General features: G+C 38.8%; 1 protein-coding gene across 1 annotated transcript in view; it reads right to left on the bottom strand.

Moving 5' to 3' along the window:
* Positions 1–15,082, bottom strand: part of KNDC1 (kinase non-catalytic C-lobe domain containing 1) — a 72,273-nt gene that overhangs the window by 16,147 nt on the left and 41,044 nt on the right. The window contains exons 12-20 of the mRNA XM_063133275.1: positions 14,357–14,438; positions 14,021–14,183; positions 11,940–12,865; positions 11,387–11,531; positions 7,107–7,192; positions 5,423–5,778; positions 2,210–2,303; positions 2,019–2,116; positions 605–813 (exon numbers count right to left, since the gene is read on the bottom strand). Coding sequence (XP_062989345.1) covers positions 605–813; positions 2,019–2,116; positions 2,210–2,303; positions 5,423–5,778; positions 7,107–7,192; positions 11,387–11,531; positions 11,940–12,865; positions 14,021–14,183; positions 14,357–14,438 — 2,159 coding nt within the window. The remainder of the gene's footprint in view (positions 1–604; positions 814–2,018; positions 2,117–2,209; positions 2,304–5,422; positions 5,779–7,106; positions 7,193–11,386; positions 11,532–11,939; positions 12,866–14,020; positions 14,184–14,356; positions 14,439–15,082) is intronic.

The following is a 15,082-nucleotide window of genomic DNA, read 5'->3' as shown; positions in this document are numbered from 1 at the left end:
CAAACTGAAATTTAATAGGACACAGAAAATCTCCTGTCTAAAATCCTGGAAAACTGAAATCCAATTAGTGTAGGTAAGGGATGGGGAACCACAGGCCTGGGGGCTAAATCCAGTCCTTTTAGGGTCCTAATCTGGCCCTCTGAGGTTCCTCAGATGGCCACACCCCTTTCTGTGATCCCACCCCCTTTCCTCTACGCACCAATCATTTAGTGAATTACTGACGTTTGAGCAGTTTGTCCCCATCCAAAAGTTTGAAATGCCTCTCCTAATACTTAGTTACTGGTAATAAGAGCTTTAAGGTATGCTGGCATTTTTTGTATTTTTGGCCCCAGTCCTTTTGCCCCTGCCCACCACTGGAACACAGCTCCCAAGAGCTTTTCTGAAATGAAATTTGGCCCTTGGGTTGAAAGAGTTCCCCACCCTGGCATAGGGGATGCATAACTAGGCGGACCAATGTTCTGACTCAGTATAAGGCAGTTTCCTACGTTCTCCAGGCAACATGAAACACATGAGGTGCCCTTGAGCTTAGAATGTCTCTTTGTTTCCATTAAATAGCAGGGTAAGACAGACACCATCTCTTGTGGAATGGTAGAATAGGCTGTACCTGGAGTAGAGATATGCCATTAGACCAATCGGTGTTCCAGCTTGCAGATTTCTTGACTGATTTTGATGGTCATTACACTGACTTTTATTTATATTATAGAAAACCAGCATGCAGTCCAAGGAGCTGATGGGCAGTGCTTTGCTTCTTGCCATGTTAACCACTGTAAGAAGGTTATGTGGTTCAACTCCCCATTTTTCTGTACACATAATCTGCAGCAAAACGAAACAAGGTAGACCAAATGGCACAAAGGACAAGCCCTTACAATAACAACGGGGGATAGGGGAGAGAAGAAACAAAGGCACTACGGATACAAAGGTCATTAGGCACATAAACTGCATGCACATATCCTCATTGTGCTCACAGAGGTCTCTCAACACAGAATAGGAACAGTCCTTCTCTCGTAGGGCCTGTTCAGATGACCCACTAAGCCATGGTTAGGCTGCTAACCCTCTTGCAGCAAATGGCTAGTAAGCGTGTGTAAACCGTGTGTAAAGGAATGGATCACATGACATGTGAGATCATGGTTCACATGACATGCCAAGCCATAATGTTTAGCTCAAAATGCTTAACCACTTTGGCTTAGTGTGTTCTCTGAACAAGGTCATAGATAAACCAGGTGTGGGGGATACATGGCCTTCTAGAAGTTGCTTGATTACATCATCACTGACCATGCTGGCTGGAGCGGATTCGAGTTGGTCCAACATATGGAGGGCCACACATTTCTCACACTTGAGACACCCAATTTCTGACAGTGGCCAGCCAAGCTCATTCTTATATGACCAGGATGGGGCAATGAAGACAGGAATAGGCTTTTCTACATGAATGGGATTTAGTCATCACCCCAATGGAGTCCTTAAGTGCACCTCTTATCTTTCCCACCCCTGTGAGAGTAGTTGTCATTCAATGCTGCTCTACAGGAGGGCAAAATAAGTCCTCTACACAAAATAGTGAGTGTCTGGCCTTCAGTAGCAGGGATCCAGAAGGGTATATCGCCTGCACAGAGCACCACAGGTATCACGGAGTACGAGAACATATAAACCATTTGTCATCATGACAGGGATTTTGTCTCTTTCACACACTGCCTATCACAGATAAACCCCCACACAGATTCTAATATTCTGAACTACTATAGCATGACTACAAAACCAAAACCAAAATAGGACTGGGCAAACTGATGCTCATTGGCTCCCATTTACTTCTACGGCACACAGTACTGTTCCACCTGGGAGGAGCGAAGGGAATGAGGGTGGAAAACTATGGGAATGGTGTTAATGAAGAGGAATCCAATGTTCCACATTTATCTAGTTAAGAGTAATGTTACATTGGACATTTTCACTCCATTCCTCCAATGCTGAACTGTCAATATAGGAGTCGGTATCAAATTCCAATTAAAAAAAATACATCAAAGAATTACCTGTAGATACTTCTTCACCAGTTCAAGAAACTGTATCTTTGATTTCATTTCTTCTAGCTGACCCCTCAGTTTGGGCAACATAGTTTTCACTTCACCACCTCAGGATTTAAAAAGTGCAATGAGGATCACTGCATCAGCAGATGCACAATTGCTATAGTGCAGCTTTTAGTTTTTACAAACTACAAATATACCTTTGCTTCTTCTCTCTTTATGCAACAGCCTCTGGTAGTATTTTATACTCTTTCTATAATTTTTCGTCTCAATCATTATCAGCTGTTCAAGTTCCTGGTGGGAGGGGCAGAGGGGAGTGAAAGTAATCTTATAATGATGAAATGGTTTTTCTGCAGAGTTCTGATAAGCAGAAGCTGGATTCAATAAGCATCCTAACAGGTATTGCCTCATATGATGCCTTTGTATTCTCTTTTAAAGCAATGTATAAAAGATAAAACTAAATGCTATCAGAGTTTTACTGGCCATTTTTGGCAGTCAACCATGTAGGCCTACTTCAGTCTGCAACCTCAGTCCAATTAAACAGTGGTTTATTGGACTGGAAACAAATTTTGCTTCTGCGTGTTCCCAGCTCCTCACCTGAATGCTGAAAATGGAAACTGTGGTCCAAAGCAAGATCTGATCTGCCATATTCTGGTTTGGAGCAAACCCTTGAACCATCATTGTCATGCTCAGATGTCATAGGAAAGTGGGGTTTAAGAAACAAAAATATCTTTGCCAAAATAAGGCATGTGAAGGAGGGGAAGGGAAGGACTGAGGAAGAAGCATGCAGACACACAGCTCATTTCCAATATGATAAATCATGGTTTATTGGACTGAAATTGTGAGACTATACCATACACCATATTCTCAGAAAAATAGGTATTCAAGCCAATCAATTAAACTAATTTTAACACATTGCTAAAAAAATTACCCTTCAAATCTTTGATGAACAAATATATTTGTATTAATATTATGCATATATAAGTTAACCTCCTCCCCACTATAGAACAGTGGCAAGTTCGTAGTTTATTTGCAAGTGAATCTTTGATGTTAGTTAAAGGTTACCTCAGCTAGACCATAAAATTATATATACGCAAAATTAATTATGAAGATATCCAGTGACAATCACAGCCAGTCCTGGTCACACAGCAAGTAATGATGGGTTTGTTTGTTTTTATGTATCCCAGATATCTATCATGGGATACCCAAAGCAGTTTTTCACACTGTAAGTACACATTTTTTGCTGCTTAGTTCCTAAAAGCCTTTTGCCTGTAGCTTTTGAGAGACTTGTGAAACTAGCTAACATTATCCTTCCCCCTATTGAAAAAAAAAATTAACCAATGATAACATAACGACAATAATAACAATAATAAAGATTTAAATCTTGCTCTATGTAAATATTAAGTAGCCCCACCAAAGTTCAAGAAAACAATTCTAGAGTATACATTCCCCAGTCCTGCAAAGGAGATCTGTACATGCAGCTGATGTGGATGTACATGATTAATTGCATCTATAAAGCCCCCTTTATGGTTGCATCTGATCTGGATATGGATATGTATCTCCATCCAAGACCAGTAACCAACTGCAACAAAACACAAATGGTAGGAGGGCATATTTTCTTCTGAGTTAGCAGACAGCATTTGTTCTTACAGTATGGAAAGAAAAACAATGAAAAAACAATTATCATTTAGACCCCTTCCCAGGTTTCAAAATAGTTTGTCAAGTGAAAGCCAGGAATCCTTCTAGAACAAAGAAGACACAAAAGTCCTGCTGTTCATTCTCTCTTTTAAGGTCTTTGGATGGTGGCTTTAGCATACGTACAAGTTAAAACAAGATGTGTGGATGATACATATGCAGTCATGTAATAAAACTGAGTATTTTAATTATTTCTATTAGAAACCAAGTCAACAAAGCACAGCACTTAATATCAGAATGAATGACTTCTTAAATAAAACAGAGTAGCCTAACGGGTGCTATGCTTAACTGTAAATAGTGATGACATTTGTAGAATTGTAAGTGTGTGTGTGTGTGTGTATAGTATTGAAAAGCATTATGTGATGGAAACTATAGGTGAGAATTCAGCCAACGAAAGTCAATGGTAAGCTAGTTCTCTTTTGGGTTGGAAAAAAATAATCCTTACATTTAATTCAACATAAGCTGTTGATCTGTTAAATTAAGGGCTAACTTCTCTTGACTAGTTAAGCTAAGCTCTCCCTGAAGCTAGAGATGCCTGAAGGCTAAAATTCTTCACTTTTGTTGATAAAGACATCTTGGTAAGTGAATGAATACTGTTCTTCTTAAGAAGAGGCTTCACATTTAAGTACATACAATCAAAAGCCAAAGATGTTCAATTCAAAACATGTCCCTAAATGGTGTCTCTGTTACATTCTTGACCTCTGCAGGCAGAGATTTCTATATCAAGAGTGTTATATTTCTGTGAGCTCAACTGTGGAAATGTTAAAGCTCATTGTAAGATTATACAAAAACCTCTTGATACTAGCTGGCACTGAAAGTCTAGTAAACAATTCAGAATATAAGAGAGAGAGAGAGCATTTTCAAAATGCCTTCATTGGTCTTCCAAACAAACTTCTCAACTATACACAATGGATAAGGCACAATATAGTCTCCATGCGCCACCATCAGGTTTTAGAACTAAATCTAAATCATAGCTTTGGTTCATGTTATTCTACAAAGTACACAGGGCTTGGGAACCGCTTTCAATTTCAAAGAAGCTTTCAGATGCTGCATTCCAGTGGTGGGCAGGGTCAGAGGCAAAGGGAGTGGTGTCAAAACACAAAAGATACAACCTGTTTGTAGCTTAAAGCTCTTACAGCCAGTAACTAAGCCTTAAGAGAGAAATTTCCATCTTTTAGAACAGGGAAAACTGCATAAAAACTGGTAAACAACCGAACAATTGATGATTGCTGGGAAAGGGAGACGGTCTTCTGGGGAAGCCCAGAGGGCTAAACTGGAACCCCAGGTGGGTCGGATATGGCCCCCAACTACTGCTATACAATGTAGGCTGTCACCTACTATATCTGGACTACAAATGAGTCTTGAAATAGCCTATTTTGTAAAGAATGGTAGTGGGAGAGCACATCTAATGTTTTAAAGCAGAAGCAGGTGACCTAGTACTCTCCAGATGTTTTGGACTACAACTACCATAGGCCCCTGGCCACGTGGCCAATGCTCCGGGAACATAGGAGTTGTAGTCCAAAACATTTACAGTGTTCTAGGTTGCCTACCCCTGCAAAAGCACCCATGTCAATGTGCTTTATAGAAAGCATATGTGCAAGGGTGCATTAATTTAGCTTTGAAAGAATTAAAAAGCTTCCTACTTTTATTATTCCATATTACATCCCCACCCGTAAGTGCACATGCATTTTTTCAGTCTTGAAAATCAGGATACTTACCACATTTTTAACATCTATATTTTGAGTTCCATTAGCTTTTCGCTTTCCTAGTTTTCTAATGTAGTTGAGAACTTCCAAACTAAAACATTCCGAACCATAGAATGCACTGCTCCAGCCAGGACAAAATCCACACAATTCTGATAGGCAGGGAGATCTGGAGGAAATATTTTCGTCCATCTTTACTGGAAGCTCCTCTTGTTCTAGATTCTCTTCTGGCAAACCTGGGCTTAGGGAACATTTATTCATCTGCAAATGTTCTCCCTCTATTTCAGTTCCAGGTACAACCTTCTGTGATTTCACTTCATTTTCAGTCTTATCTTGTAGAAGTCCATCTGCCACCACATCACCAACAGAAACTGCATTTGTGTGAAAAATGAAAGAAGGGAAGGAAAGAGTAACACACTAGATCGCATAATGTTCCTATTAAATGCAATTGCTGTCAAGCCAATGCTCATAAGAGCTTTCAACATATTCCTTTTCTACATATGGTCGCACTGGCAACCTTCAAAAATCTTCATGGCTGGGAAACATACTTTCCCCCTATGAGCGCAGAGCCTGTACATTCTGCTAAATGGGTCTTGTTCCAAATGCCTACAATGTATGATGAGAGGGCATCTTGCAGGACTCTTGAGTACAATTGTGCCAATATTTATGGAATGACTTTTCCCAATGAGGTTTATAAATCTTGTGATTTTTTCTGGAGAGTCTGCAAAACTGTTCTTCCAGTAAACCTACAATCATTGAGTGGCTGCACTGTGTGGTCTTGTGTTGTTGCTGATTAAGACTGTAATATTTTTTTATCAACTATTGTTTATCATATTGTCATTCTAAACTGCATTTTTTGAAGGGTGGTGGTTTGGAAGCCACCTTAAGCTATGAAGAAACAAAGTGCAATTGCTTAAAATAATTCAATTTAAACAAAACAAAAACATGTTTTGCCCGGTAATGTAAGAGCCGGAGTGTTAAAGGCAGACTGGCAAATACATGGATTTTGTCCATCCTTTCCAATACAATCTTGTAGGTGAAGGGAGATTCTAATGCACATTAGTGATTGAGAACATGGAGTAATATGGCACCACGGTAATTTTAGGACAGCAATGACAATAAGGGAGTTGAGCTTTATATATGTGGTATGTTAGGGTTAGGATGAATCAGTCTATTCTAGTCTGTCACTTTTGCATGTGTTAACCCACAAGTCCTCAAAACAACTCACATTTCAATAGGCATTTTAAATTTATTTATTTCATTTTTATACCACCCAATAGCCGAAGCTCTCTAGTACACATAAAAGTACTTTTATCTCAACATATGCACTTTAACTATATTTTGATACATTTTTAGCTAAGAACTGTGTCAGTCTCCAAACAATCAGAAAGTGCAAAGACTGGTGGATAACTTGAGTTCTGACCCATACATTAGCCTAGGAGGTGTGGATCTGGTCTCTTCATATCTGAATGTGCAAATATTGAATTCCTCATGTGTGCCTAGTGACGTTAACAAGTCTAAACAGATGGAATATGTCACAATATCGCCTTAACAAGAGGAAAGGCTACAGCTTTCAGTTTGATTGCTATGCTACCTCAAGATACATACTGGCATTGCTAACTTGAATGAATAACTTCAGGCTAATATCCTGTGGTCTCATTATTATCAACACAAGATACGCCCACTGGTCTTTTCTTACCATTTATTTCCTTGCTGACATTCAGAAGGTTGTTAGGTTTGTTTTGGCTCTGAAATGTCTTGCCACATTTTTTTGTTTCATTTGTTCTGACAATGGGAAGAGAGGGAAACAGCGGGTTACTTACTTATAAATGACTGATTTATAAAGGTCAAATATAGGCTCAAATATAAGAATTAAAGCAAATGCAACTTAAAATGCATGTATGTATGAGTCAAAGTGGAAAAGCTTCAGTGCTTTTACACAGACACAAAAGGCATGGGACTCTCTCCAATGTAGCAACTCTCGTATAGTGGGTAAGCAAAGGCCCAGCTGACACAATAAACAGATCTGTGAGTTATAAGACCTTGAATATGTGTGGCCAAACTCAGCCACCTGTCATGTTTTCCCCAGGAGCCTCCACTATAAGGCTGTTTGTTTATTTATTTTTTAAAAAATGACTTTTTATTCATCCAGGTTTTCAAATATTTATCTTTCTCCTGGCCTCTCCACCCTCCTGGTCTGTTCATGACTATCTTAGTGGAGATAGCAGTAATCCAATGACAACAAGCTTACCTTCCACTTGCTTATCCCCAAATGATTGCTATAGAGCAATCACTGACGATTCAACTTTCATCTGTTCCCTGCACAGAAGCGTTTCCTTCTTACTTGCTATAGCAGAATGGTTCCAAGTTGCACCTAAAGTCATCTAAGTGAAAGATGACACCAGCAGCTCTCAACAGGGGGCATTTGATACACTGCCAACATATGGTGAAAAGCAGGTGTGAGGCAACTCACAAGTTGTGTGTGACATCCCAGCTGCAGCCTTCCACAGCCGTTTTACCCACTACTTCTACCATTCCTCTACAGTTTTCCCCACATCTCCATTAAACCCTCTGTCTCCTCCTTCTATCAACCCCATGACACTGAGGGCTTTTCTCATGAGGCTTTTAACCCACCACTTTACCAAGGGTTCTGCTCCCAGATTTTCTGCTTTACGTATGTTTTCTTTTAAGGGTTTTTCTTTCTTTGCCTTTTTATGTGTTCCATCACACAACCACTGGGTGGCACTGTGGTATAGCAAAATTGCGCAAATACACTTTGGTTTCATGCCAGTATTCAGGATATACCAGACTTTCTAAGTTAGAAAATAAAAAACCCACTAAAATGGTTGCAAAGAATGGTATTCTGTTTTAAAATGAACAATTTTAATATGCTGTTAATCTTTTTATATTTTTACTGTTTTATTTCTTGTATTCACCACTCCAGAACCTATTTTAAATATGGAATGGTATATAAATATTGGAAGGAAGAAAAGAAAGGGTAAGGCCCTGGAGGATGACAATGTCATGTAAAGCACCCACAAACTACCATGAGCGCACAATAACAGGCACATAAACTGCCTCATGTAGAAAGGCTCTCAGAAAACCTCTCTTATAGATTACTGACAATGTTCTCCTATTTCCTTATTTTGGTTCAATGGGAAGGTGCAAAGTCAATTTTATTGCGCTTTTAGCAGACTAGGTATTGCCAGCACCTCATTTATTGCACAGCAACATTATCAGGTCACCTGCATAGAGATATTCACACACACATACACATGTGCAAACTTCACATGACTACCTTTAGCAATGACAACCACTGCTTTTGGAATTCAAGTGACTGCTAAGAGACACATGTGGATCAGGTTTTAGCATTTTAACAAATCCAAAAAACACACACACCAAGAAAAACCCCAGTGGTCATGGTAAGAGCATAAAATCCTATCAGCATGGAATTATGCCAGTTAGTCTTCAGACCATGGCAGGGCAGCACGAAATGTGCATGGACTGACTAAAGCTTGTGGCGTCCATGGGCTGGGGAAATCATATGAACGCCCCCCCCCCACTCTGTAGAGATTCACTGATACTGTTTCTAGGTAGTTTAAGCGGTGCTTATGTAGAAGATGATTGCCACAGAACAAAACGTTTATGTGAACGGGCAAAGAGAATGCTCAAACCATTTTACTAAAGCAAAAGCCCAAATGAGTTAGAACTGAAGGAAACAGTCTAGGCACATCAATTCCCTCATGTTCTAACTTAATTGCTGTGCATTTGGCTTCTGGGATTTGTACTAGAGCAAAAGGTTTCAAATGGTGTCCTGGGAAACTCTAGTGTTGCTTTGAAGATTACCTGGAGTTTCTCAATGAAAAGATCAACAATGGCAGAAATGGTTTCCTTTGTCTATCACTGCTAATCTTCCCTTGAAATGCATAGCAAGGGGGTGGGGTGTTCAGGCATATTTCAGCATTCACTCTCTTCACACAGGAAAACAATGCAGTCCAATAGGCCTACGCTGACCAGCATTCTATGTGAATTGACTTAGAACATGACCCAGAGGGTCTTCTGCAATGCACCAAAAAAATCTGTGGCAAACAAGCCAATGTGGAAAGGTTCCCTGACAATAGAAAGTTTGAAAGCCACTCTGATAGAATCCCAAAGAAACTGAAAAAGATACTTAAGAGATTTCCCATGCATGTAATATAAATTCCTATAGGTCCTAACTTTTCATTCAATAAATCTGCAACATATTCTGAGTTATCTCTGTAAAATATAGTAATACTTAATAAAAATTACTGAATGCAATATTTTTTAAAATAAAAATGTTAATATACTTCTATTATAAACTGTACCACACAAATGAGTATCTCTCTTATACAGAGAGATCCATTTTCTGAAACATGTTGCATCAGGGAATAAAGCACAGTATTTCTTTTCCTGCATTTCAGCCACTTCTCTACCATGGCAGTCAAACTAGAAGTATTCATGATATAAGCTGTTATGAAATGCCAACCATACGTTTTAAGTCTTCCCTGCACTTAATGCAGAAGCTAAGAAGCCAAATAACTTTTTTATGCACTGAATGGAGTTTTGGAGTTAATATATTTGTATCTATCTAGCCTCAAGAGACTTAATTGCATAGTGCAAACCTAAAAGACTCAATTTTGATCGCATAGCAGCTTGCAGTCACAACTACTGGGTGTTTTATAGCCTCTCAACAGTCTATTCGTGTTTATGTCAGTGTATTCATGATATGACCATACAGAGGTGCCAGCCAGTTTAAGCTCCTGCACAATTCTTAAATGCCTAAATTGTTTCCTGTTTAAAGTATAGTGGTGTAGAGGCCAGTACCAAAAGGGGAAAAAAATCAGAATAATGAAACCATGCCAGGTTGCAGTCAGAATTCTAATACCTCATTCGGAACTCCCATCAGAGAACAAAACCCGATACATATTCAAAAGCCAGGTTGCAAGGCAAAGCTAAAATAGGAATAATGGATGAGTTGAAGGTGGCAAGGGGCAGTGGTGGTGGGAGTAGTTGCGAGTGGAGAAGGAAGCATGGAATAAAGACACAGACACCAGAGCTTGGGATAAACTAGGGCCTCTTTATTTAAACAACAAGGGAGATCCAGCCCCTCCCCGGATCCACATGTGAAAGTGTGGGAATCTGTATTCCCTTATCTCAGGCAACTTGCCTGTCTTTATGGGCGAGCCACTCTCCTAAGCTCTCTTATGTGACACTTGAAAGTGCGGGGAGCCCACAACCAGATCTGCTTAAGCTGAGTGAAGTTGCTGCACCATGTGCATTCAGACTACACTGGGCATAACATTCAAGTTAATAAAACTACCCATATGAATCCCTAAACCTGCTTTGTAAACGAGTTGGCTCATTTAAACGCCAACTTGTTTTATTTAAGAAGACCTTTAACCTGTAAGTGGGTCTGGTGTATTGGGTGGTCTTTAATAATTATTATTTTTCTGTAATTGTTATGGTTTTTAATTGCATTTTGTTGTATTGGTTTCATCCATTTTATTTGGTTCTGTAAGCTGCTTTGAGTGCAATTTTTTTGACAGAAAGGAAGGGTACAAAATAAATAAATAAATAAATCTTAGGACTGCAGACATCTGGGCTCAAATCATCACATAGCCATGAATTTCACTGGGCAACCTTGGACCAGTAATTTTCTTTCAGCCTAACCTACTTCACAGGGTTATAAGTATAAAATGGGATAAGGCCGGGTATGTTATCCTGACCATATTGGAGAAAAGGCAGTATACAAATGTGAATAATGATAAAATATTGGGAAGCAGAATTTTTATTGGCTTTTGTCCTTGCAGCAGGGAAAGCAAGTCAACATCTCTGGAGAGGGTAATGCAGTCTTACTCACTTCCAGTTATAACTGTTATCAAAAAGTTATTGCTGTTGTTTGAAGTCGGAAGGAACATTACATGAAACTTGAATAAGTGGAAAAGAAGAATCACTTACCCTACAGACAGAGTAGCGCTACCATTTGCTGCATCATAAAGCTTTCCTAGTAGTCTTTCTTCCCAATAAAGGTCACAAAATTGCTCGGAGATCGCATTACAGAACGTGTTATATTTGAGATCCTTTAAACTGAAAACATATTTACCTGTTTTTTAAAAAAGAGAGTTAATCTGTAAAAACAACAACACCCCAACCTCTAACACATTATTTTTTTGGTTTTGTTTTATTCTGTGTGAAGACAAAATTACCCCAAGTTCCTGGAAGTAAAGGATACAAATTTAAATAAATAAACAAATAACGAGCTGCATAGAATGCTTGTTTAAAAATCAAATGTAGGTTTTACCCTTTATACAGCTGCAGTGATGGGAGAAACCACAGCTGATAGAACTTTTCCTTCTATATAAAACTTTTAAAGATACACGAGCTCCCTTAGGAACTGGATCTGTCAACTATAGTTAAAAACAACCAACCCTAAGCCACAAAAAAATATTGATTCTGGTCTAGTCTCCCATATTTTTTAAAATTTCTATGCTATCGAAATATTCATATATACCTATAGCGAGTGCTTCAGCTGAATCATCCAGATAGCTACCAAAGGCAAACTCTTCTTGGATAAGATGCACCACTTTCTTCAAGACAACTTCATTGATCCCATTATTCTGGTGCAAGGTTTCTAAGATGAGTGAACAACCGGGATTTTGGTCTCCACAAAAATGTGATTTGTGATCTGATAAAGGGACACTATTCTCGGCATCTGTATTAGATTCCTTACAAAATGGAAGGAATGTATTCCTTTCAGAACATTTAGTTTGAGTCTCTTTATTAATTGTAATTGGGGGTAAACTATTAGTTTTGGCTTTCATGTCCAAACAATCGTTTTGTACATTACTGGAATTTCTCAGATTATTAATGGAGGAATTATTTTGTAGGGCTTTGTTGACATCACAGCTCAATACAGAATCCGAAAGAAGGATGTGCAAACTAGGACAGCAACTGTAGGCTATTTTTGAATGGAGAGGTTTATTTGGTATTTGCTCTGATACAGCCATCTGCACAGGTACAAGAGTTAAAACCCTTGTCTCTGGGTCCTGCTTCAAAAGGAAGTTATTTATAAAAGCCATACTAGATGACACAGTACAGTTTGAAATACTTGAGGAAGGTGTTTGAGAAATACACTTCTCTTGAGAGACGAATGAAGATTCGGAGTGTAGTGGTAATTTAGTCATTGATGAACTAGCATGACTTGGATATTGCTCTTTTGGATCACTCTGAAGTAATGTTTTCAATCCTTGTTTATCATGCCCCAGGATATCAGACATCATGCAAACAGCTGTCAAATCAGAGTCCTCATCTGTCTGGTTTTCAGTGTCAATATTTAGGTGTATTGAACTTTTGCTATCCACAGGTGCTGCTCTCTCCACAGTTGCTGCTCTCTCCACAGTTGTTCCACATTGCACAATTGTAGATGCAATGGCATCTCTGAAAAATAAGTAATATACTTTGTAAGGAAGAGGCAGTTTTAGTAAATCAGTGACATAAAGATGTCAACTTCTTCAACAATTCTGCTTTATTTTACAAGGATCATGAAACAGCTTTGTCAATGTGTTCCTTCTCATTGATGCAGAACCATTTCAAATTTAGATCCCATTCCCTTTAATTATTATTCTTGTGTTCCAGCTACAACTTCCCACACATTTATTCTGAACCCACTTCCTTGTTCCCACTTAAGCTTTTCTGTTCTTTTCCCTACAGATCTCTTTACTTCCCACTTCTATGCCATTAGGTCCCCTGGCCTTTACTTCTTGAAGCTCTGCAGAGACAAATCTCTTCTAGCTCCTTCCTTTCTACATAATCCACTTCCTCCAAGCAACTTTGACTACAGTTTTTCTCCCTTCCTGGGATCATGTTATGTATTCTGTGGAACTGGTAAATTCCTTCTAATAGTGAACTTGGATTGTCGTCTGGAAATGAACTATAGTTAAGTTTAACCAGTTTAGATAACAAAGCAAGATGTGGTTGATCGAAAGTGGAACTAAAAGATTCTGAACTCCTCCACATGGAGAGGGGAGGAGGATCACACAAGCCCACAGTGGAAAAGGCTAGGCATGTCTCGCTGAAGTGTAAAGCTCAGCCATAGCATGAAGGAATGCAATTCCATAGGGCTGCATTCTTTTCCAATGCAGCTAGTAGCCAAATAGACCCTCCGTATGAAATACCATAGTTCTGAATTCAAATGCTGAGGATAGACAGCTGACGATGGATGTGGGGAGAGGACAAATTGCAGAATTACATGGGAGCTTTTGGTCTCATACAGTAATGTCATTCTATATTCTTACTGTGATACTAGGAAAAGTTGGAAATCTAATTTGCACATTGCTGGAGAATGTTGCCCAGAACACTTAATTGAATAAGAATACTTAAGGGTGCCCAAGGATAAGTCAACATAACAAGTAGTAGGATGCTTATAAGTCTTGGATATCTACACATGAGTAAGTCTGAGGGAAATGGGGGTCTTTGGGGTGCAATTGGCTTCATCTCAACCAAAAAAGAAAGCAACTTATTAAAACATAACAAGTTAAATTTACCTAACAAACCTACTATGTTGTTGTCCTAACATCACATGGACACACTTACTTTTTAATATCTTCATTTTGTTGCAGAATAATAGGCTTAAAGTGGGTTGCTGAAGAAGTGAAAGCATTTGGTAACAGGACGCTTTCTCTACTTGAAGGTGGGTTGTAGGGAATCGGTCCTTTCACTGCTATTAGTTTGCTTTCATTGTTCATAGGTAAAAATCCTGAACATGCAAAGAGGTTGAACACAAAAGACAAAAGAATGCATTTAGCTTAAGACAAGATGAACAATTGTTGACATACGAAAAACATTTCCAATGTGATTGGACACATTACCTAACCATTTTCTCACAGAACAAATATGCAGGAATAGAAGCCTGACTACAGAAGTACTCACCTAGGTTTTCATCCACTGAATTTCTCTCACTTTGAAAATCGAAAGGCAAGCTAACATTAAAAGGATCCACTTCTTTGAAAGCCTAACAGCAAAATAGTTTAAAAAAATGCATCAGGAATATTGTCTTCATCATTTTTAAAAAAGACATTTATTTGTTCAAGTTTTCCTCTGCTCCATCCTGAGGGCTCAACACACTTAATACTTCCAATTTCAATGGAGTCAGAAGAGTGAAAGCATAGAGTGAAGTCCCTGAGCCAAATGCCATTTCTATTTCTAGACCAGTCATAATTGTTCCTCCTGCTATAAATGATTGTTGAAAATACTCTGATTTAATAATTATCTAGATTTTCTATGCATATTCCCTGGAAGGAATGCATAGACTAGTATTAATCCCACAAGACACATACATAAAACCCCAAATGCATTAGAAATAAAAGAAGTATGGAATGTGACATTTAGTTTTCCCAAATGCACCATGAAAGAAATCAGGCTATAAGAATAAGGAATTGTAGGTCACTGGAACACTTCTTTTCTTGAACATTTGAATCAATTGGCAGACAAAATGGCCCTTGGAAAGGTCCAAGGCTGCCCTAAAACTATTGAAGGTACTGATCATATGAAAGGCTAAGCATCTCTTGTTCATATTCCAGCATGCTCCAATTCTGCTGCCATGACAACAGCAAAAAAAAAAAAAAAAAAAAGGAAAAGCAAGGGGGATGTGCTAGG

The sequence above is a fragment of the Elgaria multicarinata genome, chromosome 8, assembly GCF_023053635.1.
Source record: "Elgaria multicarinata webbii isolate HBS135686 ecotype San Diego chromosome 8, rElgMul1.1.pri, whole genome shotgun sequence".
Classification (NCBI taxonomy): Eukaryota; Metazoa; Chordata; class Lepidosauria; order Squamata; family Anguidae; genus Elgaria; species Elgaria multicarinata.
This window is presented reverse-complemented; position numbering and strand designations above follow the sequence as displayed.